General features: G+C 42.8%; 1 protein-coding gene and 1 long non-coding RNA gene across 4 annotated transcripts in view; both read right to left on the reverse strand.

The window, feature by feature from the left end:
* Window positions 1–253: 253 nt before the first annotated feature.
* The window catches only part of LOC130535008 (rho guanine nucleotide exchange factor 17-like), a 46,037-nt gene continuing 20,127 nt past the window's right edge, over window positions 254–26,163 (reverse strand). For both annotated transcript variants that reach the window (XM_057049776.1, XM_057049775.1), the window contains 23 exons: window positions 23,381–23,458; window positions 19,914–20,096; window positions 8,688–8,804; window positions 8,342–8,434; window positions 8,077–8,253; window positions 7,935–7,985; window positions 7,530–7,639; window positions 7,313–7,398; window positions 7,085–7,203; window positions 6,774–6,981; window positions 6,610–6,683; window positions 6,441–6,524; window positions 5,940–6,043; window positions 5,653–5,759; window positions 4,815–4,934; window positions 4,470–4,737; window positions 4,069–4,155; window positions 3,895–3,962; window positions 3,666–3,814; window positions 3,419–3,593; window positions 3,220–3,315; window positions 2,934–3,116; window positions 254–2,856 (listed from right to left, as the gene is read on the reverse strand). In XM_057049776.1, coding sequence (XP_056905756.1) covers window positions 2,648–2,856; window positions 2,934–3,116; window positions 3,220–3,315; window positions 3,419–3,593; window positions 3,666–3,814; window positions 3,895–3,962; window positions 4,069–4,155; window positions 4,470–4,737; window positions 4,815–4,934; window positions 5,653–5,759; window positions 5,940–6,043; window positions 6,441–6,524; window positions 6,610–6,683; window positions 6,774–6,981; window positions 7,085–7,203; window positions 7,313–7,398; window positions 7,530–7,639; window positions 7,935–7,985; window positions 8,077–8,253; window positions 8,342–8,434; window positions 8,688–8,804; window positions 19,914–20,096; window positions 23,381–23,458 — 2,946 coding nt within the window. In that variant the 3' untranslated portion in view covers window positions 254–2,647. The remainder of the gene's footprint in view (window positions 2,857–2,933; window positions 3,117–3,219; window positions 3,316–3,418; window positions 3,594–3,665; window positions 3,815–3,894; window positions 3,963–4,068; window positions 4,156–4,469; window positions 4,738–4,814; window positions 4,935–5,652; window positions 5,760–5,939; window positions 6,044–6,440; window positions 6,525–6,609; window positions 6,684–6,773; window positions 6,982–7,084; window positions 7,204–7,312; window positions 7,399–7,529; window positions 7,640–7,934; window positions 7,986–8,076; window positions 8,254–8,341; window positions 8,435–8,687; window positions 8,805–19,913; window positions 20,097–23,380; window positions 23,459–26,163) is intronic.
* LOC130535016 (uncharacterized) lies at window positions 10,401–15,547 on the reverse strand. Of its 2 annotated transcripts, XR_008953018.1 has the most exons (6): window positions 14,516–15,547; window positions 12,671–14,407; window positions 12,070–12,517; window positions 11,698–11,835; window positions 11,367–11,607; window positions 10,401–11,074 (listed from the first exon to the last, which is right to left on the reverse strand). It is a non-coding gene; the product is annotated as an uncharacterized LOC130535016 (long non-coding RNA). The 2 variants fall into 2 exon arrangements; XR_008953017.1 differs by having other exon boundaries at window positions 12,671–15,537.

Raw genomic sequence — 26,163 nt, forward strand, 5'->3', positions numbered from 1 at the left:
AGTTATTAAATATAAGCACCTTAGCTGAACAGGTATGAACAGGCAAATGAGATGGTTTTAAGGATGTCTGGTCATATTTAACTCTGGCTTCAACTGTTGTCCTAGTGAGGAGGAAGATGACCCCAGATCCGCCAGCAGGACTCTCTAATTACTGGTTCAGGATGCATGGCTGCACAAAGCCAAAGGTAATCTTGCTTCTGTTCATGTGTAGGGATCAACGTCAAAGCCGCCCATGAAAGAAGCCCAGCCAGAAACCAGTGAAGATGTTTAATGACACAAAGTTGCACACAGAGACAGAAAAACAACAGCTGCACAGTACAGGAACTCCGACAGGCCACAGCCACGAAAGCTCAGCAGTACGAAGGCCCGACCTTCTTAGTGTTGGGCCCCTTCTGGAAGAAAATGAGAGTTCTGCTGAGGAGGGACCTCTTTTACACACCCGGCGATCTATGACGGCTATAATTTAAATGTCACAGACGGCACATGTCAGAGAGGAAGAAGGGAGACATAAACAAGAACAAACGTTACACAAACGATATAAAAATATGCCACTCATATCAACAATTTAGGACTGTGAGGGAAATATATACAGACACAGGCAATATGTACCAATATTTACAATAGTTCGTTCACATGTGGGCACAAGGAGGTTCCATGTTGCTGAGGGTTACAGTGACCACAGGAGGAGTTTGAGCTGATGGTGAACAAGGACGTGTAAACTGTGTGCACGCTTTATTTATTCAAAATAAATGGTTTTAAATCATACAGCAGAACAGGTGAAATGTGACTTAAATGATTAGTGACACAAAGGTGTATTTTAAGGCAAAGATGTTTGAAAAAGCAAAATTGAAGATTACTGATAACCTGTGAATTTATGCTTTCATCCAGCAACTCTCTGAACACAAAGACGCACTAAAATCATGAAACAAATCCCCAAATTGAGTTTTATCAAGTGAAGCTCCCAGCAGAGACCAGTTCCCCTGAACACCTCCACGTTCTGGCTTCTTCCTCCTTCTAGTGCTGTTATTTGTGTGGCGAATTTAGCAACTTGTGCCAGTAACGACTGACGGTCACACGGAGGGTTGCCAACGCAGCCAAGGACAAGACTAAAACTGAAAATCAAATGTTTTGAGTTTTGAAATAGAGGCCTGGTAGTTACCTGGAGCTGCAGTGAGTACTGCATAAACACCTAAAATGACAAATCACAATTTCTGCAGCTGTCTCATAATATCTGATTTTGCTAACAACCTTTACAATTATGCTTGAGGCTAGTAAACCATGGCAATGCTAACAAGGTGCATGTGCATCTCACACTTACAGTTGATCCAGTAGTGTGTTAGCGTAAACGAATCCTCTTAAATGTTCACTGCTGGGTTAATGGAGAGTTTATGCGTTTGAGAAGAGGAGAATCACAAGTGAAGTGTCCAGGTGGCTGGCAAAGAAAACAAGGTTCTCAAGCCTCAGAGGGATCAGCGACGGTCACTGCTTAACTTCAAATGCTGTATCCAGCGTGTGTCTTTATATGCGTAAGCCAAAGTCACCCTTTGCGTCTCCAGACATCTGCTGCAGGATAAGAGCTTTAACTTTCAGCCTCCTGAAGGCACGTGCAGGTGCTCAGTACTCAGCATTCCGTGCACTCCCATCCCACGATCAATCACTGTCACCTTCATTCTGTCTGACCTTTGCCTTTGCTTCTATTCCACTAAATCAAACCAGAGCCCCCAGAGTGGTGTCACTGAAAAGAAAAAGCAAAGCTACATCTATAAATTAAGTGCTGTAAAACAAGGCGCTAAAATTTGAAATTATAAATACTGTACAGGTGATCTGCTACCTACAGCCGAGCAGCATCTAAAACAAGTGGACAATGAACATCAAAAGCTCAGGAACCTGAAAACTTCAAATATTCATGGCAGGCTGAAACTTTCTCAGGTGCTTTAAAGTCCAATTCTAAAAAATCCAACTGGCTTTGATATGCCACTGTAGCGCTCTTCTATACCACTAGAGGGGGTGTTTTTGTCAACGTCATGATAAACTAAAACAAATATTTGACAAAAGCAAATTGGATCCGAATAACTGTCTTAAGTCTCAATAAGTAACAGCATGAACACATGTGTCTATGTAGATTCTGATGTTGCTGTTAGCTCCTCTGGCCATTTATTGTACTTCTCGTTTGACTTTCCAGAAGCTTTTACACAAATGTGGTCAGATCAGATCTGCCACAGGCTTTAAAGCTGAGATCACATCTGCACCTTTTTGTGAACACCACCAGCACCGATCAAAACAAATTTGAATGTCCATCCAAAGGTTATCATATATTTTCTCCAATGCTATTTTGTATCTGTGAATTTAGACATGACAATGATCTCTAAGATCTCTAAGCTTTGTTTTCTTCTCTTGTTCTTAGTTTAAGCATACATCCAAATGTCAAAGGTTCATTCTACCCAGTGAACACCATTGGCTTAAAGACGACTACTGGACACAAAGGTCACACGGGATAAAATGGGAGAAGGGGGTCCTGTTCAGATCTGACAGTCATCTAATGCACAGAGAGATAGAGGACTGAAACATCAGGAGTTCAGTTGGGGAAAAGACACCAGCTTGTGCAATGTTCTCCATTTCAGAAGGAGTCAAATCAGAGTCGGCTGTCTCAGACCCTCCAGAGCAGAAGATGATTTGTGCTGTCGTCCCGTCCAACTGTTTCGCTACTGCTGGTCAGTCGGAAATCCTCATAACCATCGCCACCGGATATTACAAGGTGGTTAGTTTTTGACGGGAGGTGGGCCGAAGTTCTGCGGCGTGCAGAGTCACACCGATGTAGGTTACTGTCAGCTGCACTGCCACTCTGGCACTGGTTAGCTGGGAAAAACATTTAGGGCCATTAAAGTTTCCCATATTGACTATGACATTTGACTCTTGATTTGGGTTTGTTTTACCAGAGGAGTCGCCCGTCGTTAGAGGGAACTTCATGTCAAACCCTTCAGGGAGTTCGATGGATGTCAGGAAGCGTACATGGCCCGTGTGTCCGTGAGCCGATCCCATTGGCACCAGGGAAGACTTCAGTGAGGCAGCACTTGTTCCAGCACTCACTGCAGGGATGGCCAGTGTCAGCACCACCCCTGTACGAAAAGAACCCTTGTTTAACCAGGTAGGCCCGATTCATGTGAGCACTGGGGATCATCACAGCAACGATAACAGAATGCTTAGAAAGCGGGTCTTCACCTGCGCTAGTGCCGATCCACAGCAGGTCCTTACACGCCAGTAATGCCGTTATCCTCAAACAAGCAGCCTTGTGCTGTCTGATGATTGCATCTGCGCCTGAAACCGACAGTAAATCATTGAGGGGGGAGAGAGCAGCTAATTGAAACATCCTCTGTGAAGGCAGAGCCAGAAAAGAGCAGAGCCGCTAAATGTCAATTACCTGCGAGCATTTTGTGCACGGCAGGTGCCACGTCGACCTCCGTCAGGCTTTCCCAGCTCTGAGCGTGGTACAGCCGGACCTGTGCACTGCCCTGAAGTGCCAACCACACCCCCTGACCGTAGGCCACCATACAGGTGACGCAGCGACTGCTGTCTGTACCCACTTGGAACCAGTGCTGAGGGCGAGTGAGGCGTTTTAACACCAACAGAACTTTATGCCCCCAGACCCCTGCACACATCCTACCTACCTCTTTTTCCAGTGTGGTGGTATTGATAATTAGGACCCTGTTCTGTGAACCACACCACAACTTTCCCCCCACGGGGACCATCTTGGTGATGGGATTACTGGCCGTGCCGAGAACTAAAGTCTGGGAAGACTGGGGGTCCCAGAAACTACCTGTGGTTTTAGAATGAAGGAATCTTATACAGATTCTACAGATAACTGCCAAGTTTTCTCATATTGCAAACACAGCTCACCTGCTTCTCTCTGATAAACAATCACCTCCCCAATGGCCAAAGACACAAACACTTTGTTGTCTAAATACCTGAAATGAGACCAAAGAACAGAGAAAGGCCATCAAACTGATCCAAAGGAAATGACGACACATGACAAAGCTTCCTGAAAATGTGCAGCATAAACAGGGAACTTACAGGACACAAAGGATGGAAGATGAATGCTGCATCTTCATGCTGTTTTTCCTATTCCGGATATTGTCTGAGGACTGGTACACATGGATACTGAGAGGAACACAACCATTACAGGTCAACTGCTTTTTTCGGCTTTGGATCTGGTTGACATTAAAAGGTGTGTGTGGGTGTGTGTTCTTGTATATGCTACATATTCAGGGCCAAATTTTATTTGCAAAGTGAGGACATTTGGGCTAGTCTTCACGGGTTCAAATGCCTGTTTGAGGGTTAAAACCTGGTTTTAAGGTTAAGGTTAGAACTGGGTTTAGGTCAGGGGTCAGGGTTAGGGGCTGGAGAATATATTACCTTTATGAAGGTCCTGACAAAGACAGTAGTACAGAGATGTGCGTGTGTGTCTCACATACCATCCGTCCTCGGTGCCCAGCCACACAGAGCTCTGATAGGCTTCTGGGTCAATGCTGAGGAGGTCCTCCAGACTGGCCCTAGTGAAAGAACCCCGGGAGGAGCGGCGCATGGCCCGGCCATCCATCGGGCTGTCTGTATGAACGCAGTTTCCTCCACCCATCCCCAACATCCCAGGAGCTCCATAGGAGCTGGTGATTGGGAACTCCTGCTCCTCCTCACTACTGGTGGTCTCAGTTACCATGTCTTTGGGGCATTGACCTTCATCATCTGTGTTGGGAGGAAATACGAGTGTGTTTGTGTTTGTGTTTCTCCGGTAAGTGTGTTCATTATTCATTTTGACGTACTGCCATAGCTGGATGATATGGTGGAGTGACTGGCCTGACTCTGCAGAGTGGACGACGGACTGGGAGAATCCTCATCATCGGTGTCATCGCTGTCAAACGGGCCAAGCTCCGCCCTCGGGCCTGAAAATGATTATTTTACACGTATTGTACTTAGAAAGCTGCCGGACATACAGGTGGGATTCAGTGTAATCCGCTCTTGAAGATGTCTTGTTGTTTTGTTTACTAGTCATTTTCCAATTGCTGCATTCAGGGTTGCAGGCAGAACTCCGACTCCAACTCCTCCTATTACCTACTAATAAGTGTTGAGATAAATCTCAGACATTTATCCTGGAGTTCTTCACACCCCAACTACAAATACCAGAAGGCATTATTGAGCAGAGCAGGCGCTAATCACAAAGTGGGGACACCTGGAAGCTGCACTGGAGGCAGCACTTAAAAGGGTCTCACTCCGCACTAAAAGGTACTCACTCTGGGAAAGAAGAGCACTGAGGAATGAAAGAGAAGACAATTGACAAAGACAAGATGATTTCAACACGGGATTCCTCCCAAAGACGTCACTGGTCTGAAAGAAACTCTGACTTGATGGAGATATTTGTGTTTGTTTGGATTGTTTGCTAAATTGTCTCTTTTTGTGTTAAAGGTTTTCCACCTAATCCTAATCCTGCTACTAATGCTAATGGCAATGCAAGCCAAACAATCTTGAAAATAAAATAAAAATTGAGGTGAAACAGAAGAGTTGATCTAGCGTCCTTTTGGGGTTTATGGAACCAGGCCATTTTCAAGTTGGGCAGGTGCTGAAATAAGGGAGATAACTTGACAATAAGAGACATGGACAAACCTGAGGGTTGTTCAGCCAGTTCCAAAGAGGAATGAGTGATATGTATATGGAGCTGCTGCTGGGTGTGACCAGGCGTTGCACCAAGGCAGTTTTCGGACCCCCGGTCCCTGCGTGTAAAGACAGAGAGGTGAGGAGAGACCCTTGTTACAACATCTATGGATACAGTCAGACCCGAGTCACAGATTCATTATGTTTCCCTGTGAAAATATGGGCAGTATGTATGTACAGCTGCCAAGCAGGGGAGGTCGAGCGCGTGCTCCTGTCTGTGTATGTTTGCATGCACGCACCTTCCCTTGAGTCCTGGTACAGCAGCAATACAGATGATCCTTGCTGAGCACACAGCAATGCAGGCCTCAACCATGGGCTCATCCTTGATGTTCAACAGACAAACCTGTAGGGAACAAAAAAGGGAGCTCGTAAGTTTCAAATAAAGAGGTGAGTCAAGACGTGAATAAGGATGGGAGCTATTTAATGAGCTACGCTTAAATGATCCTCACAAAGGAGCAAACACGCAGTTATTGTAACTGTTGGAGCTTGTTGTTTGTTAAAAAGTTCTTCTTTTACACTCTGAACTGTTCAACAACAGAACTTTTAACAATTATTGGAGACCGCCACACACCAGGGTGTGAAATGTTACAACAGGAACTAGCACTGAAGCAAGTGGACTGGTTTAACACATGACATAGGAAAGACCGGAGACCTGAGCACCTCCGCAAACAACATTTCCCCCAAAAGAAAATAGGCATTAAAATAAGGATATAACATCATTCACTGGACTGGTTTCTCACCTGTCCCACGTATCCATCACTGTTGCAAACCCACACTTCACAGCCACTGTCAGGAGAGCAGTGGCTGGGAGATGCACATGAAAACTGCCGGCAAACAGGAACTTCTTAATTTAAAATGAAGTTATGCAACTTTTCAGTTTCTTCCCACATCCAAGTCTGCTGTTTTTACCTGCATTCCACTGCGTGTCTTCATTATAGGAATGGCCTTGAGAAACTCTGGGTCCCACTGGTCCTTGCTCATGGCTAAACCAAAACACATATCAACCATTAAAATACAGTTATACCAGCGTCAACCATAACAGCTGCAATAACAATGCTTATTCATGGACTGACCCAACTTCTTCTTGGCCTCTTCAAATGCATGCTCAAAGTTGGAACAAGCGTCTGGAGAAGTGAACTCAAACACAAAGCTGCTCTCGGCTGAGGCTGTTGTAAACTCCAGCTTTGTGGGCAAGAAGCTTATGCTGAAGGCCAGGGACTGTTTCTCTGACAGTTCCCTGTGTATTGATGCCAGCAGGTCTTTTATGGCCTCATCAAGGGACTGAGTCAGATGGAAATGATAAAGGAATGATGATGAAGATAACAATGATCAGATTCAGGAGGTAGGAAGGGAAGAGAACAGAAACCATGTTTGTCTGTATTACCTGGTGAGGGAAGCTGAGGGTCTCGGAAAGTTTGCTAATCTGACCCAGAGTGCTGAGATCGTCATCTAATCGACTGATCATCTTCTGGATGCTCTCCCTGTTTGTTGCCTGAATAGAGCCTGAGGAAAGGGTTTAGAAGAACTCAGCAATAAGCGGTGCAGGTTCTGAGGTTCTCTGGAAAAAATTAAGAAAATTGACTGCAGTGATTTTAAAACCAGCAGGCCTTACTTTTCACCACCTCCACATCCTCCAGAGGAAGCTTCCAGAGGAACTTGTATTTACTGGAGGTGTCGATTGCACTTGCTGCTGAATATCTGAGAGGCAAGACAAAAGAAAACATGTTGCTGCAGAAACAACGATAAATGTTAGAATAATCCTGCGGTTCAGAAGCAACAGGCAGTCCAGATTGGAGCAGTGGCAGCGTGGCCTCTCTCCACTCACGTACAGGCTCATGGAACTGCGTCTTAATGAGCCAGACTTCCTCTTGAGAGTGGTGCAGATGATCAAATCACTGAAGAGGAACAGAGAACGATCTTTCTTCCCTCCCACTGTCTTCTGTAGAGTGCAGATGATGACAAGAAGATGTTATCAGTGAAAAAACAAGGTAATACACTCACACGTCCCAGCGCTCTCTCAGTTGTGTCGAAGTTTTGTGTTTGTTGACTTCTGTGTGCTTGATGTGCTCAGCAGGGATTTTTGTGACCAGTGTGTTACACAAAAAGATCAAATGTAATGTTACAGTGGCATAAATCAGTACATTTGTTTTTTTTTAAATTGCATTGATTGTGCTCTTGAGCCTGTAATACAACAGGAATAACTGACTAGCTTGTGACTAATGTCAGCTTCTTACCGCCTCCATGACCATTTCTTGTCTAATGAACTTCCTCTGGGGATTCAGAATCTAAAGAAATAAACAGCACCTAAGTTTAATAATAAGTGTAGAAAAGCCACGATGACCTTTTTTCTGATTTACAAAACTTTACAAGTCATACATGTTCAATTCCCTCTATGTGTGCCTCAATCTCCTGGATGACCCGAGCCTCCTTCTCCACCTCCTCAGCTGAGCGACGGCCCTTGTTGATCTTCTCTGCTAAATGCTTGATGTTCCTCTGGGCATCCAGGAGATACGGGTGGTCTGGGTGATCCTCTGAGGTGTGCTTGAGCAGGTCCTTGACCAAAGAACAGAAAAAATGGAATCTTATAGGAGATAAGATGACTTGAACAGACACTGTCTGGTTATATCTGGAGATAGTTCACCTTAACCAGCAGCTCGTATCGAGGGATCCTCTGCACAGGTTTAATCATCAGATCTCCCAAAGCCTGTTTTTCCTTGTTCTCACGCATGCTTTGCTGTTGTAGGAGGAAGAAAAAGAATAATTTTGAGGTGGAAAAAAACAGAGGATAAACAGACGGCTGACTCTCAAACTCAGGTGTTGTACTTTGTCTATACCACGAGGCGGCGCAGTGGTACTGCTGCAGAACCCTTGTCTGTGTTCAACTGGAGTCAACAGTACAAGAAGTCCACCGATGATTACGTACTTCTTACGTACAATGAAAATGTCCAACCCTCACTACTGAGTCAAATTTTTATTATTACACTCACCTCCAGAAACTTGTGAAATGCAGGTTTGGCCTCTTTAGCAGTTCTTACAGCATCTTTAGCGTTGAGAAAATTGTCAATATATGCCGAGTACATGTTTGCTATCGTCTCTTTGGAAAACTGCAGGAATAAAAAGAGAGAGAATTATGTCCAGTTTTCATATCTGATAGTGGAGCCATATTCTATTATTGATAATTGCTGCTAACAAGAGCCACATACTAATATTAATGATCAGTGATGCGATGCCCCCCTTTAGTCTTTTGGCAGATTTACTGAACTAACTATTGTTTGTGAAGGTTCACAGTCATCCAGTTCGTGATAATTCTTCTAGTTAAATCTGTTTGAGTTTTTTCAAGACGTTTCACCTCTCAATCATGAGGTTCCATCAGTTCTGACATCTTCAACAAACTCAAACAATCCAGTTGCTCCGATTCAACCACCAGACTGAACAAACAATTATTCTGGGATAATGTTTTTACTTTTGGCTAGCTTTTGCTAGTTTGCTTGTTTTTAGATTTTGATGATAAATCACAGCAATTATAACATTATGTCTTTAAATGAGGACTACCAAACAAACTTGATTGAACGTAGCTTTCTTGCAATTCTCTTTATCATTTGAAACAAACATTTGTTTGCTCACTCCCTCAGACTCCCCACAGCAGAGTTGATTCATCATAAACTGTTTTCCTTTCACAAACAGCGAGCAGAGAAAGAGAGTGACGTTTATCTAACCTGCTGTCTGGCTGGTTGTCAAATAATAGCGAGAGTCTGCAGGCTCAACAAGGATCCTCCTAACCCTAAATAACCCCTATCCTTGAAGTGACAGAACTCCAACGAAAGGCTTTAAAACTGTTAATTTGAAATGTTTTGCCCATTTTTGGAGTTTGCCTTTTAATATAAATAAAAAGAGAAACACTTAGGTGTTCAGAGTGTCATTTCACATCACTACACCACAACACACCAATGAGTCTCTGATTGCTGCAGAAAAAAAGCAATGAATGGCAATCAACTCAGAAAAATATAACCCTGAAATGAATCACGATTAAAATGTTAATTGTTTGACGTTTCCTTCAGCTGAATCAAAAAAACTGGGGTCATTTACCCTTTAAAACCCAAGAACTCCACCCCTGACAAACTGGATCTGCTTGTGTTAAAGCGCATACAAGAAGCCTATGTATGATTATAGACTGAACCTGGACTAACAGATCTCAACTGATCAGTCCTTCTGCCCACACTCCTGTCACTGCCTTACAGACCAGTTTAGGATTCAATTTAAGATCCTGTTGATTAAAGCTATTGATCCTGTTGACTAAAGCTACTGAACCCAGGCTACACAGATGATGTCATTCATCTCAGTGTAGCTCCCAGTTCCCTGAGATCCTCTTGAAAAGGTCCCTTAAGGGCTGCTGTAAGCATGTTATTACATCTATTAGCTTCAGTTCATACACCACGTACAGCACTGTGAGCAGTGCACGCTGTGTTTAAATTTGCTCGAAAAATACATTTTGCTAAGTTACTAAATGTTGTGCATTCAAGAAAATAAAATACTTATGTACTGCTTCAACTACAATAACATAAAAAAATGATGAAAAAAATCATGTGTTGAATGTGGACTTATCAATATACTGTACTTCAGAGTTCAGGGGCATGTTAAAAATGTTTCTTGTGAAGTAGTCAAAAATAATTAAAACTTGTTTACCAACAAATCACAACCTAGACAGCACTCAAAAACTTTAATCAACAAATATTCAATAAAAATGTTTGTGCAAAATTAAATAATACTAATAGTAACTCTAACATAGATATAACAACAACACCAAGGTGAATGATAACAAAAAATAATTCAGAAAGGAGGCTCCCCCTGATTTTTCTTTTTTTCCATGGCCTCATTTTTAAAAGATTCCCTCCAGTCCTCATAGGACTGCTCCTCAGATGGCTCACAAAACCAGCTGCCAAAATACTGTTGACGTGATGGGGGATTCCTCTAAGTTCTACATATGTCACAGAGGATCACATCTGTCTTTCGATTATATCTTCTTTTGATGTTTCCTGCTAGCTCCTCTTCCTGTTTCCTCAGTCAGATGTGTATGGTACTGCTGACGTAGATGGGAAGCAGGTGGAAAATGTGGGTGGATGTGGAGCTATTGCCTGAGGTTGTTTAGTTGTTTGTGGGCTCTGGGACCAGACCAAGTCTCCCCTTAAGCTTTGCCTCACCAGCAGTGTTTGGTGGTAATATAAACTAGGGAGGTTCAGCTGAATTATCTGAAAAGACAGTTTTGGTTTTTTTCTTAGCTGTGGGGAGATTCTCAGGTGTAGCCATTGGCGCATCTAGAGCAGGCATGCCTTGTTGAATAACTGTTTGCTCCAGCGCCCTGGAATACCTCCTGAACCTGGGGAAACAAAAAAATCAATCTCAATATCTGCTGTGTCAAATGGTAGTTTGGCTTTTCACCAGCACTTCTCATTTTTTTATTTTCAAATCATTACTTTTATGTGGAACAATGTGGTTGAGCCAACAGAGGGATCACTAGCCTAGACTGCTTGCGGCTTCCGTGTCACTGATTAAGTATTTAACTTGGTTTTCTATTTAGTGCCTTGATGCGCCCTATATCTGTTGTGGTAAAACATGGCAACATAAAAGATGGTGCAAAGCATGCGTATAAAGGACGTAAACTTACTAACCATTGTGTGACTGTGGCAGCATTTACTTCCGGGAGCTGTATGGTGGTTTCAGTCATCAGCTTTGCATTGCTGATGACACACTCCTGGATATGCCTAACGCACCACCATAGTAAAGCAAGAGACCCTCTTTTTCTCAGACTGCACAGCAATTGGGTAGAGGGCACAGAGTTCCTCAAAGACAGCCTCCACCACTCTGTTACAGTCTGGTCACTGTGCAGGACTGTGAGCCCTGATGTAACACCTAAAAATAAAATTAAATACACATTAATTTATTTATTTTATACTTCATCACTTAAGACAATCAGGAGCTTTTTTGACTGGTTAAACGTACCTTTTTGTACTTTGGACTCCTGGTGCAACAATCCTCTTAGTGGCTCTGAAACAGCCTCCAGTCAAACAAAGGTGGTTGTCTTTCAGGCCCACCAAGAACTCTGCCAACTCCTGCACAGTTCCATATCCTGACCGAATCCTTCAAATAAAAGAGGAATGTTGATACAGCTGTTAATTAGCCAATACATTTTAGATTTTGTCCACAAACATGGGCATGTACATTCAAGACATAATGAATGTCTTACATCATTTGAGAGGATGCTACATGAGAAAGTAGATGCTTAATAAAAAGGCCTGGTTATGGGAGACATACATGTGTGTCTTCAGAGTTGGTATAGCAAAAACTGAACTTCTATAAATACTTGAGACCTACCAACACTGTTCACCAGGAGAAGGGGTTGGCCTGAAGTGAGGAAGTAGGGAACTGGTTAAACCAGGCGATGCCATAAACAGGAAAGACATGAAGCTGGCTGATGGAGGGTTCACAGGTGATGGAGGGACTAGTGATGGGGTGGCATGGAGCTGGCCGCTGGAAGAGCTGGAACTGGCATAATACAAGAGGCTGGTCTTGCTTGTGAAGAGGCAAGCAGGTGTTACCTCTGGCTCAAATGTGGGCATGGTGATGTCCTGAAACTCCTCAGGCTCAGCTGCAACTTCATCTACCTCAACATAATTGGTCTCTGACTGTTCAATGGCCAGTTGATAGTCCAAGACAATACCAGTGTATTGTTTTGGACTGTGTATTGTACCAGTGTATTGTCTCCACCTAGACAGCCCATCCAAAAGGTAGGCCTGGAAGAAAGCATCACTTGCCAGAGTGCCTGTAAATCAAAATTTGAGAGGGGAGAAGCATTACTTTTGCAGAAAATGCATAAAGTTGTTTTCAGTCACATAATAAGCAAATGTATTGCTATTTCAATTACAGTATATTTTCTTAACAAGATAATGAAGTCAAAAGGGATTAAAATAGTTACCCGGGATGAATCGGTTTAAATGAAGAAGAAATGACTCGAGCGATGTGGAACCTCTAGCCCAGCGGTATGTTGGTAGGTGGCTTGCCCTGACTTAACTAATGTTCCTGTCTGCAAGTATAGCTGAACACCTGGGGGATCCTGGATGCAGGCCACATGTTTGCGCTGGGATTTCATGATTTCACTCATTTGAGCTAAGTTTATCAGTGGGACTCCAAGAGTGTCCCGACCATTGTCACCGTCGAATGCCTGGATCAGGCTCTCAATCAGAGCCTGGGTCTTCCCTGTCCCTCGGTTGGTTCTCCTGCAATGCAGAGCTAGAACACTTTGATTGATGGCTCAAAGCACATCCGCCTCAGATGGATCTTTGTGGTTGCTTTTCAGCTCTGCACGCTTTGCCTTCTGTAAAGCAGCCAGGTCTTCTTGGTCCCACATAAAAATACAGTGGCTAAGCCGACTCATAAAAGTGGAATACAACTGGTGAGAATTTGGTAAGCAGTTCAGGAGGAGCTATCCCCGCCAGCCTGTATCTTTCTATGAGCCCTTTGATCATCGGTCCAAGACTGAACCCTTCACTGGCCATGAGCACAGACATGATCACCTGACCATTTTCATTACCAACACTGGTAACCCAAGTAGTGGTGCCAAAGCTTTTGCCAGCAAGTTTTCTGGCCACCTTTTATGTGGAGTCCATTTTTAAGATAAGCCCATACTGTGATGTGGCCTTGATTTCCTCCAGCCTTTGCAAAACATTCTGGGCATAAGCTTGCATCAGCCATCGGTGATTGGGAATAGGAAGCATGGCAGGTGGTGGCTGAATAGTCACAGGACATCTGTCAGGTATTGGACAGTCTTCTGCAACCAGATCTCAGCATGACACTCCTGCAACATCCTCTGACTCTGGCTGCTGCTGTTTCCCAGCCCTCACTGACACATTAAGGTAACTACCTCAAGATCACCAGCAAGTTTTGATGTGAGAACGCAAAGGATCTGCAGCCTGTGGCCAACGTCAAGTTGGGAGACAATACCGTGGCTACAGCTGATGACTTTTCTCTTGCACTGTCGGCATGCCAAATACTCAGATGCCACAAAGTACACATTCCCTACAGCAACCACCTGCCTGATCTTCTGGCACAGACCAGCTGAGGTCAGAAGTTCTTTATGGCAGTTTGGATGCAGACAGGTCATTTTGACTTGCCAGAGCCTTCGAGGCATCCAAAGAAGCAGGGGATGGCCAAAATAATTCTCCAGTAGAGGAAGATTATGTGTCTGCAGTGGAACCTGTGGTGGATACCACCAAAGTTTTTCTACTTTGCTGAGGTCCAACTCGGGATGTCCCTGTGCTTTCCACCTGAAGAGGGCCTTGGATATCCACCTAAGAAAACTAATTCCAATTGTATTTTTTTTTTATATTACACAGATGTTCACAAATATACACAAATTAAAATGAATGAGAATCACTGGTGTCATTCTTTAACCAGCATATTTTGCTGTAAAGAATGTTGTGTTTATACTTACATATGCCACATATGTGCGTCCTCAAACCTTACTGCTTCTGCCAACATTGTGCTGTCATCCAGCTCAGTGGGCGCTGTTGGCTGGATGACAGTAGATGAGGGTCCTGCAGCTGTGACGGTGGACATTGTCAGGTTGGTGGGACTGGGTGAGGGTGCTTCTGCTGCTTGAGTGGACATAGAAGGCTGGGCTAAGATGGATGAGGGATGCGTGCCAGACTCAAAGCTAAAAGAAACCCAAAAATTAGGATGTATGTAAAAGTTTGTCACATATTGAAAAGGAAGAACTACTACATATAAATTAGAGGTAAATTAGTCAAACATGTTTGCTTACAGGGCCTGACTTTGAAGGGGGACACCAGCCTTCTTACAGCTTTGGTTAGGTTTTTCTGGTTGGAAATGTTCCCAACCAAGAGGGAGCAGAGACAGGCGGTGGAGGTTTGCTGGTTCGTGCGGAACGGCTGACTAGGGTTGAAGGGGACTGCCTAGCTTTTCCTGATGTGTTAGCAAACTACAGACCGAAATCCAACATTCCTTTTATCTCTAAAATTCTTGAGAAGGTTGTGGTGACTCAGTTACTGGAGCACCTGCAGAGAAACAGGCTGTTTGAGATGTTTCAGTCAGGCTTTAGAGCTCATCACAGTACAGAAACAGCACTTATTAAAGTTACTAATGATCTTCTTATAGCTTCAGATCATGGACTGGTTTCTATGCTGGTTCTGCTGGACCTTAGTGCTGCTTTTGATACAGTTGATCACAGCATCCTGTTACATAGATTGGAACATGTGATCGGGATTAAAGGGACAGCACTAGACTGGTTCAGATCGTATTTATCTGATAGATACCAGTTTGCTCATGTTCATGGTGTTCCCTCTTCATACAGTAGGGTTAGCCATGGAGTTCTACAAGGTTCTCTACTTGGACCAATCCTTTTCACCTTGTACATGCTTCCCTTAGGAAACATTATTCGGCAGCATGGGATAAATTTTCATTGTTATGCTAATGACACTCAGCTATATTTATCCATGAAACCAGAGGAGACAGAGCAGTTAGCGAAGCTCCAGACCTGTCTTAAAGCTATAAAGTCCTGGATGTCTTCAAATTTCCTCCTCAACTCAGGAAAAACTGAGGTCATGGTGTTTGGTCCTGAACCTCTCAGGGATAGATTAGATCACATGATCACTCTCAATGGTATCTCATTAACATCTAGTCTCTCTATGAGGAATCTAGGAGTAATTTTTGATCAAAATCTCTCCTTCAACTCACAAATCAAAATAGTCTCTAGAAGTGCCTTTTTTCACCTGAAAAACATCGCAAAGATCAGGAAGCTACTAACGCGGCATGATGCTGAAAAGTTAGTCCATGCATTTGTTACTTACAGGCTGGACTATTGCAATTCTTTATTATCAGGGAGTCCAAAAAACACTTTAAGAAGCCTCCAGGTGATCCAAAATGCTGCAGCCAAAGTTCTGACAGGTATTGACAAAAGAGATCACATAACTCATGTAATGGCGTCTCTTCATTGGCTGCCTGTTAAATTTAGAATAATTTTTAAAACCCTTCTTTTGACCTACAAGGTCCTCAGAGGCCTAGCTCCATCCTACCTGGAGGAGCTCGTGATACCTTACCAGCCCAATAGACCACTCCGCTCTCAGAATGCTGGTCTACTTGTGGTTCCCAGAGTTTCTGGGGGTAGAATGGGGGGCCGAGCATTTAGCTACCAGGCCCCCCTGCTATGGAACCAGCTCCCTGTCCAGGTACGGAAGGCTGACTCCATCGCTACTTTTAAGATTAGGCTTAAAACCTACCTCTTTGAAAAAGCTTATTGTTACTAGTTCTGTAGTTCCAGTTACTATCATAGACAGGCAAATTATCATACTTAGGGGGTCGTCTAATCATTAGGTTAACATCTTAGCTATGCTGTTATAGGCCGAGGCTGCCGGGGCCCAGAAACATTATCACCTGACAGGCCTCTGTCACCCCACTGGGTCATTTCCTCTCCTCTCCTCTCCTCTCCTCTCCTCTCCTCTCCTCATCAAGTAGACTAGTGATGCTGATTCTTGTGTAGTTTTTCTGCTTCTCCCCCCTTCTGTATTCATTTACAGGTATCGCCGCCTTCGGAGCTGCATGATGACCTCCGGCCCAGCTGATCTACTCGGCCGGCGGCTTGCATAAATAGTGTATTTTTGTATGTGTTTCTGTGCTCTGTGCCCGTCCTCTCCTCTCCTCTCCATTCTATCCTCTACCTGTCCTTCCCCCTCTCCTCTCTCTCTACCCAGCCGGCCATCAGCAGGAGGGTCCCCCTACATGAGCCTGGTCCTGCTCAAAGTTTCTTCCTGTTAACCCTTGTGTAATGTTCATATTGTTGTTACTCAGCCAGCGTTTGTGGGTCTGATGGACCCGTTGCATTTTAAATGCCTCACAATCAATCACTTTTATGTAAAAATACTGAACAGATGTTTACCTTATCCCAATTACAAGCAGTATAAACAATATATATGGTTAATATTTGCCCTTTACCTTTGTTAGGTCACATTTATAACTTATGGATGAGAACTCCGAAGTAAGCATGTAATTGGGTTTGGTCCATTTCCTTCCACCTCTCTCCAAAAACACGTCTTCCTTCTAAATTGGTGCAGTCAAGAATAATTTCCTGGATGGAATCTGGGATGAAAAGCTCAAAAGAAGACTTGATGTCCTGTGTGTGAGTAACTGCCATCCGTGTTGGCCCTGGTTGCATCCTTATCACATTGGCAGCCTTGCGGGGTGGCTCTTTTCTTGGGCGAGAAGACCATTTAATTTCAGAATTTTTTGACATCCATATATCCTCACTTGCTCCATTCTGACTGGCTTGTTCTGGGCCTGGGGCTGGCTGCTGACGGCCTGGTCCTGTGGCTCATCTTTGTTTTGGAACTGGCTGATGCTCAATCTCATCATCTTCTTCAGAGTCACTGTCAGACTCAGAATTTTCAGAAATGTGATCCTCAAATTCTGAAACCTCTTCTTCTGAATCCTCTCCCTCTGCATCATCATCAAAAACTTCTCTATCTTCCAAAATCAATTCCAGGGCCCTCTGTGCAGAGTACCTTTTGGCCATCTTGATCGGTTGTGATAAGAAACCACACTGGCAAAGCTTTTGTGTTTCTGCACCTGTGGTTCCCACACAAGGTTGCAACATTGTTAGTCAACACTGTCTGCTCTCATTTTCTCGCACATTTGACCCTCTGATGTTCTGTGTACCTACACTCTGTCCTCCTCCTGTCTAGGCCTGCTGTGTGTGTGTGTGTGTGTGTGTGTGTGTGTGTGTGTGTGTGCGTGCGTGCATGTGTGTGTGTGTGTGTGTGGTACACAGAACATCAATTTCCACACTTCTATTAGCCCCGGGTCCAGTGGACCCGGACATCTTATATGTAATAGAAATGTGTAGGGGGGGTGTATGGTGTGTGGTCATTAAATATGTATTCTGATATATGTTGGGGTTAGGCCCTGGGATTCTGGAAAGCGCCTTGAAACAATTTTGATTGTAAAAGATGCTATATAAATAAAGATTGATTTGATTTTATTTGATTAGAGGGGCATTGTTGGGCTATTTTTCCAGCATGTTGCTCTTCCTTCATGGCAATAGGAAGTCTGCGAGAAGGAAAGAGCTCCATGTACTCCCTGAAACACCCCTTGTTGTGGACATGGTCTCTGGAGTCTTTGCTGCCTCCAGTGGGTTCCCTCTTCATAGCAGCGACCAGGTATGCAGCGAATCCAAGGGCGTTTTAAAGGACCCACTTAAATGTCTGACCACACCAAACTGTATTTGAAAGAAACCCAGCAGATGTTTTCTGTTGGCTGGGTCTCTGTGGTGCTGCATTATAGAATTTCTGGCCTTGCCCAATGCATCATCTGGGGACATGGGTCGCATCCATGGCTTTCCTTAATTGGAGTTTTTTTTTAACTCTGTTGCTTCAATGGTGTCTGTTAAATTAAGACTACCATCAGCCCTTCTCCGAAAGCGGGGTTCCATTCAGATTGACGATGAAAACTATAAAGAAAATAGTGAAAATAACTGCTGGTGAAAATAAGATAAACATAGTATTTTTTAATGGTGACAAATTAAATACACAATACCTTTAATATTGACTTTATATGCCTGTAGCAAGCAGCTAATCATATAACAATTCTGCTAGTTAAACCTGCTAATATTTAAAATAGTATTAAAACAGACATTTTAAAATAAAAATATATGTTGTATTCTGAGTTTGATAGGCAGATAAAGTAATAGGTAAAATAAACTAACTAACTAAAACATTTGTGTTAATTGCAGCTGAGTAAAATGCACAGTACAATACCTTTTCCTTGAAATAGTCAAAATAACAACATAATGATATAACAATAACAATAATAATAAAATTCAATATCCTAGATGTATTCCACTTAATCCAACACTAGGTTTCAGCTCAATAACTGCACTAACTTTAGCATTATTTAGCACTTTTCAGTCAATTAAGCATGATCACGATGGTGTAAATTTTGACTGTGATTAGCAGCAGACGCTTCAAAATGGCTTTCACGGTATACACGGTAGAACGTATATACAGTTCACTTCAGGTAACAGAGCCGTAATCAGCCATGCATGAATTAGCATCACAAAGCACATGCGAAAAGACTAATATAAAGGAAAAGTTGTTAACGTATACTTACTTTGTCAGTATGAGACAAAATAATCGAGGACACGTGAGTATTTAGATGCTTGTCAAATTCAAAATTGTTGACCTCTCTTTTTTTCGCGTGTCGGGTCTCATCCAGGCCTCCCCATTGGTCAATTCTTCGTAACAGATAGGAACGGTTATTGGCTGTTATTACCAAGAATCGCCAATTCTTGGTAACATACTGGAAGGTGATTGGCTGTCATTACCAATAATTGCAAATTCTTGGTAACATACAGGAAGGTAACTGGCTATCATTACCAAGAATTGCCAATTCTTGGTAACATACAGGAAGGTAATTGGCTGTCATTACCAAGAATCACCTCAACTCACAGGTGGCAGTGGGCGCCAACGAGGCCCGCGGAAGCTGCCAACCTCTGTGAATTTAAGCTATGCAGAGCGAGTGAGGGGGATGCCGCAGAATGGTGCAACAGTTTATCATAAAACACAAGCAGAACAGTGTTCCACCATTAACTACTGACAATAAACCTCTGCGCTTGTTTCAGTAACTACCAAGTGTATGAGAAGATGAGCTGATGATGCTAGCTTTATGGACTAGAATCGAATAAAAACAAATAGAATCAAATAGAAATCTCACTAAACAGCCTTGACAGTCTTTGATATATTCAACTAAGGGTGGTAATTGAGTGAACTGTTTTTCAGAGCTTACATTGGGAGTCACATTTGGGTCATGGGAAATACATAAGGGTCAAGAAGAGGTCAGCGGCTAAACAAAATATTAACTAACATCCCCAACTATAGAGTATCCCCTTAAAAAACAGCTTCCCTTCAGGCTGCCCTGCTGCCAGTAATGCTTAAAAAGGTTGTTTTTGTGTTCAAGCTCTGGGCTGAAGGACAATTTCAAAAGTTTTAATAAGTTATTTTCTACCATATCTGCCAAAGTTCTTCTGAGTCAAACTGCTTGAAACTTTGAGTTTATGCTTAAAGACCATCATCAGATTACATAATTTAAATTCCGCTAGAGCTAATGAAATTATTGTGACGTGTTATGACAGACTTATCACCATCTCTACTCACTGATTGGATAAGGATTTGTCCAACTGTCTGCCTGTCATGCCACTGTGCAACACAGCCGGCCACTTGCTCCAAGAAGTTTTCATGGTGCTCCAGGATCTCGGGGATCTGGTAAAATATCTCGTCCACAAGGAGAGGGTCCACGATGGAGCTACTGTCTGGCTGTTTGAGGGGACGCATGTAACCCTGAAAGGACAACACACTGGATATCAAGGACAAATGGATACCTGTTAAAAACAAGGACTGTGCCTGTTCCAACAATAGTTTAACAGACATTTACTCGTTAGCCAGGATGACGTCAAAATGTTAATATAAAATAGGATCATTGAAGCATTTCCTGTATTAATCACATCAGCAACTATATATATATTACATTTTTTTATTATTATTGTTTTATTTTAGTTTTTTTATATTTTTTGAGCAGTGTATAGATACACACACACACACAGCTCAAAATAATTAGAGGAACACACACACATCAGATCTAAACGGGGGAAAAATTATCTTGAATATCTTTCCTGATAAAAAGTAGGTGATGTATTAATGATGTAAATGATGCCACATAATTTGATAGAAATGAAAATGATCACCCTATAGAGGGGGGAAATCAAAGACTGAGCTCCTGGACAGTCTGAGGATCAACCTGGCGGCACCGGATGGACCTTAACATAATGTCCCAGAGGTGTTCTATTGGGTTTAGGTAAGGTGAACATGAGGGCCAGTCAATGATATCAATTCCTTCATCCTCGAGGAACTGCCTGCATACTCTAGGCACATGAAGTTGGGCATTGTCGTGGACCAGGAGGAACCCAGGTCCCACTGCACCAGCATAGGTTCTGACAATGGGTCCAAGGATTTCATCCTGATACCTACCGGTAATAGCAGTCAGGGTGCCATTATCTAACCTGTAGAGGTCTGTGCATCCGTCCAGGGATATGCCTCCCCAGGCCATCACTGACCCACCACCAAACCGGTCATGCTGAATGATGTTACAGGCAGCATAACGTTCTCCACAGCATCTCCAGACCCCTTCACGTCTGTCGCATGTGCTCAGGTTGAACCTGCTCTCATCGGTGAAGAGCACAGAGCACCAGTGGCGTAGTTGCCAATTCTGGTGGTCTATGGCAAATGCCAATCAAGCTCTACGGTGCCGGGCAGTGAGCACAGGGCCCACTACAGGACGACGGGCCCAGAAACGTCAGAAACATTCACACCAGTGGCCTGATGGAGGTCATTTTGTAGGGCTCTGGCAGTGCTCATCCTGTTCCTCCTTGCACAAAGGAGCAGATACTGCTCCTGCTGAGGGTTTAAGGACCTTCTACAGCCCTGTCCAGCTCTCCTGGAGTAACTACCTGTCTCCTGGAATCTCTTCCATGCTCTTGAGACTGTGCTGGGAGACACAGCAAACCTTCTTGCAACGGCATGTATTGATGTGCCATCCTGAAGGAGTTGGACTACTTGTGCAACCTCTGTAGCATCCAGGTACCGCACCATGCTATCAACAGAGATGTTAATCCAAGCCAAATGAATAACTACAGCAGTAGAAAGTCAGTCAGTAAGAAATCAGCCAAAAGAGATAAGGAGGGAAAAAAGTATCAGTAGGCTCAACCTGGAAAGCCATTCCTGTTTTGGGGGCCATCTCATTGTTGGCCCTCTTATGCACCTGTTGTTGAGTTCATTAACAACGAAGCAGCAGAAACTGATTAACAAACCCCTCTGCTACTTAACTGACCAGATCAATATCCCAGAAGTTTGACTGATAGGTTGCTATACTCTGATTAAAAAGTATTCCTCTAATTTTTTTGAACAGTGTATATACACACAGGGAAAAAAACTTAATGCCAAAGTGAAGCAAACAAATATAAGTATAATTCTGTAACACCTTCACCAAAAAATATCAATAAAAAAAAATGAATATCATATCAACTATGTTACTTTAAAATATTTATGAATATAAGAAAGGTTTCAGAACCTTCATTTTTCAAACATTGTTCTGTTACAGCTGAATACATCTCCAGAACCCCCCAGGGCGCTTTGGTAGAGACTAAAGGCTCTGAATATAGACATGCCAGACTTACTTTTCTTCTTTTTTATATGATAAATGTAGATTAATTAGGGGATATCCAGGTTTATAAACTTTAGCATAAATTTGCAACCTAATAAAAATGTGTAAAAAAGGGTCTGAAAACTTTGACTTTCACTGCATGTGCACAGTGATACAATGTAGATGTGATAATTACAGTAATTAAAGGAATCAGCTCTTTCCAGAGATAAATACAATAACAGTTGTCATCTGCACATAACAGCCAGTCCCAAATCGTGAAATATAACAGGACAAATGGGGAAGACCAGAGTACAGCTGTTAAACCTTGGCTGCTAACAATTACTTTTAAGGTGACACCACACTCAGCACAGTAAAGCTGCCTTTTCTGATCTTAAATAAGGTTCCATACTTGTAAATGGTTGTTTGGATGTATAAATTATTTAATGATGATGAAGTACTCTTGACAGCTGCTGTGTGAAGTCATGAAATATTTATACTGCTATACCACGAATTGGATGTCTGAATTTTTGTCAGAGCTTCCCTTCTTCTATCAGAGGTAACGTGGGACCGGAGCTACAACATCGAGTCATTGTGGCAGGAGGCAAAACTGCTATCTAACACTGATAAGAGTTTTCTTCCATGTTTGCAGCTACCGATGAGTTTGGTGCCATTTTACAAAAAAGTCAGCTCAGCTACATACAGCATGTAACCATCGCTCAGTGCAGTCGCTGTGGCAACACATTCTCCCCTGTGTCGCCATGGGAACACAGTCTAGTCTTATTCATTCTATAGCTGCACAAAGAAAATTCACTGTGCATGTGGGAGGTGTGTGTGTGTTCACACACGCACATGCACGTACACGCACGCACACACACTACAAGAAAAACTACAAGACACAGTCAAAACGGTTGCACAACTGAGTGATCAGATGTAGTGGCAAATATGGGGAAAAACAGGTGAGAGAATGTTTTAAGAGGGCGAGAGAGGGAACGAGAGAGAGAGAGAGAGAGAGAGAGCGTGTGTGTGTGTAATGCTGAGGACGGCGAGACATGATGAAGGTGGAGATTAGTTTAACAGGATCAGTGAAAATAAGCAGATTACGTAACACCTTTTGTTACCCAGATATGTTTGCATATAATCAGCATCTTTTTAATCCCTAATAAAAGGTTATAAAGACAATTTAAAGAGCACACCAGTGTGTTTCTGTGATTGATTCTTTAAATACATTATGCATTCAGTGGTCTAATTAATAAAATTACTGAAATTAGTTGAAGGTTGGCCTTTAAAAACGTGACAGAAGGCTAAAAACTGGGAGTCTTTTAATTTCTGCCCAGTGACAATTGTAAGAGCATTTATTTGAATGGAAATCTTAATGCTCCTTTTGGTGATTAAAACCCCCAAAGACAAGTGAAGTAAAATGTGTCACCTGAATGAGCGTGCGTAAGGACTCCACATACGACTGCTCTGTGTCCACGAGGGTCATCATCACATGTCTCCTCATGTCCTGTGAAAGGTGACAAACACACAGAGGTCAGTCAACTGGGTTATTACACGTCAATAGTATGTAGTATACTATCATCATATGTTGATGATGATGCTAGCACAGACAGAGAGAGAGATAGATTTACACAGGGTCTCAAGAGGTTAACTAACTCACCATCTCTTACACGCACATGCGCACATCCTTGTACTTCTATCTTTGTGAGGACTTAATAATAAAGACATTATACATTCCCCAGCTCCTAACCCTAATGATCACAACTAACCCTGTAACCCTGGCCCTGACCTTGACCGAGATCTAAACCCTGTTCCAACCTTAAAACCCTCAAACAGTCCTTTGAAGTTCTGAGAACCAGCCAAAATGTCCTCACTTTGCTAACAGTATTGTGGCGCGCACACACACACACACACACAGGATGACTTAACAGGTTCCTGTCAAAGGTACCGTTTGTTGCCATTTAAGCCGTGAAAAGTAAGGAATTTAACTGAATGCCAAGGTACATGCATATATGATGCTAACACAAACCCAGCTGACTGGATTCAGCTGTAGGATAAATGACAGCATAGCAAACTGAACTGAGCACATCTCTGTTGCTGAAGAATTTAGATGTGTCATCTTGTAAGTTTGAAATCCTCAAAATGGAGTAGGATGAGTTCTAATGTACTCTGCAAATATCTGAGGTACATCTAAAAAGGACAAAGAAGGGAGGTGAAACCATCATAGATCAAGTCAGGCATCATCTCTCCCAAAAGAGAGATGATGTCCCAAAATACAAGGACCTCAGGGATCTTTAGTCCACTGCTGCCAAAAATCATAAATAATACCAGTTTAAGGCAACCCCTGCCATGGTATGTAGACGACACACAGACACAGACACACACAGACACCTTCCCTCTTTTTCACTCCAACTCTCTGCAGCACTGCAGTGTCCTATAAATAACAGTAGCAATAAATTCCCCGAACAGCCTTGTTTTGTTTTTTGCAGTTGATCCCTGCGGTGCAGTAAGGTAACACCTTCGGCGGAGAGGTGACATGTGCTCATTCCTTAATATGTGAACTTTGATGTCAACATTTTATGCGGCTGTAGAAAAAAAAAACAGCCAACCATCCAGAGGCAAACTTCGGCAACTCTTCTTTTCTTCATGAAAGAAAATATATAAACACGCACGCATGCACGCACGCACGCACGCACACATGTTCTCTCTTCCAGATCATCTAAATGGATCCGGCACTTTAATGTCAACCTGACAAGAACATGCAAAAAGCAGCATGGGCACAGAACAAAAGTGCCTCCAGTAGAGTGAATGTCACAGTCTGTCTCATCCTGTTCTTTTTTGGGGTTGGGGTTTGACCTTTTAGATTCTTCAGCTATGGTGACAAAACACATCAATACATTGATTTATGAAAGCCAAATATTTGATTAAAATAAATTTGTGAGCTTCTTTTATTGTGTGATTGATGACTTCCTGTTCAAGTTGTGGAATTATTCTTTGATTAAATTTTCATCATTTCTCAAAATCCTTTTACAATATACCATTTCCATTTCAAATAAGTCACACCTTGGGATTTTTTACGCATTTGTCCGCCTCTGCAGAAAACTGCATATTCCAAGATGACAACATATTTCCCTTTAATAAATTAAGACTATTAAGATGTCTTTGGTGGAAGTGGAGGATTTTCATGTGGCTCCAGCCGAAAAACAAATAGTCTTCTAAAGCTACAAATGCTCAGAAAATGGCCCCCAGCCCAGATGTCAACAATGACGTGGTCTGAAATAATCCAATCAGTCCCCAACAGCCTGGCTTAGATCTGTTTACAGCTCTGAATGTCAGTCTGTCAGCATCAGCTCTGAATGTCAGTCCACTTCAGTCATCAGCGTGTTCGCCTCTGCTGCTTGATTTTGTGCTGCTTTTCTAAAACACCACGTGGAATTCTGACGATTGCATCAATCAAAGCCAGAAAAGATTGTGTTTCCCGGTAACCTCAGCTGATTCTTTAAGCCAAAGGAGTTTGTAAAATCAAAACCTCTTTTCCTTGTTTAGAAAAACCGTCCGCAGCAGTTCTGAAGGAGAAATCTGCCAACCTGAATGAACCATACAAATATTTCAATTCTTAAACTCCACACCAAGAAGAAAGGTTTTCTTTATGTGAATCAGACCGTGGGTTACAGTTGTTTTTCACAAATAAAGAACTGGAGTGTCCAATCCTTAAACAGCTGTCTCCAATTTTACTTTGTGATCACAATTTGTACATTATTTCCCTCTGTGACATTTGCTGTATAAGAAGTCAACGCGGCACAACTGTGGGGCCTGTTGTTAACCCTAAACTTGGACACATGCAGGTATATTTCCTCCAAACTGGGATTGTTCTATTACAGGTCAAAGGGCACCGACTGACCTGGTAAATTCTTCCTGTTCTACAAGCAGTTTTAAGGACTGTTTTAACTGACGCATAACAGAGGAGGGACAATGTCAACAGAGAGGTGAAGTTCCTCATGGGGTATAAATAAATAAAGATTGAATTGAAGTTATTTCCTTGTTGATTAAAAGCTACAATTCAAACTTGGTATCAAAACACCATAACGCACGTTTGAAGGAAATATGGCAACTTAAATTACAGCATCTGCTACAGGGCGCTATTCTCTTCTCTCTCCTCTCATCCATATTGGCAACCTCTCCTCCCTCCGTCACCGAGAACTGTCTCCCCTG

Source organism: Takifugu flavidus, chromosome 12, assembly GCF_003711565.1.
Source record: "Takifugu flavidus isolate HTHZ2018 chromosome 12, ASM371156v2, whole genome shotgun sequence".
NCBI lineage: Eukaryota > Metazoa > Chordata > Actinopteri > Tetraodontiformes > Tetraodontidae > Takifugu > Takifugu flavidus.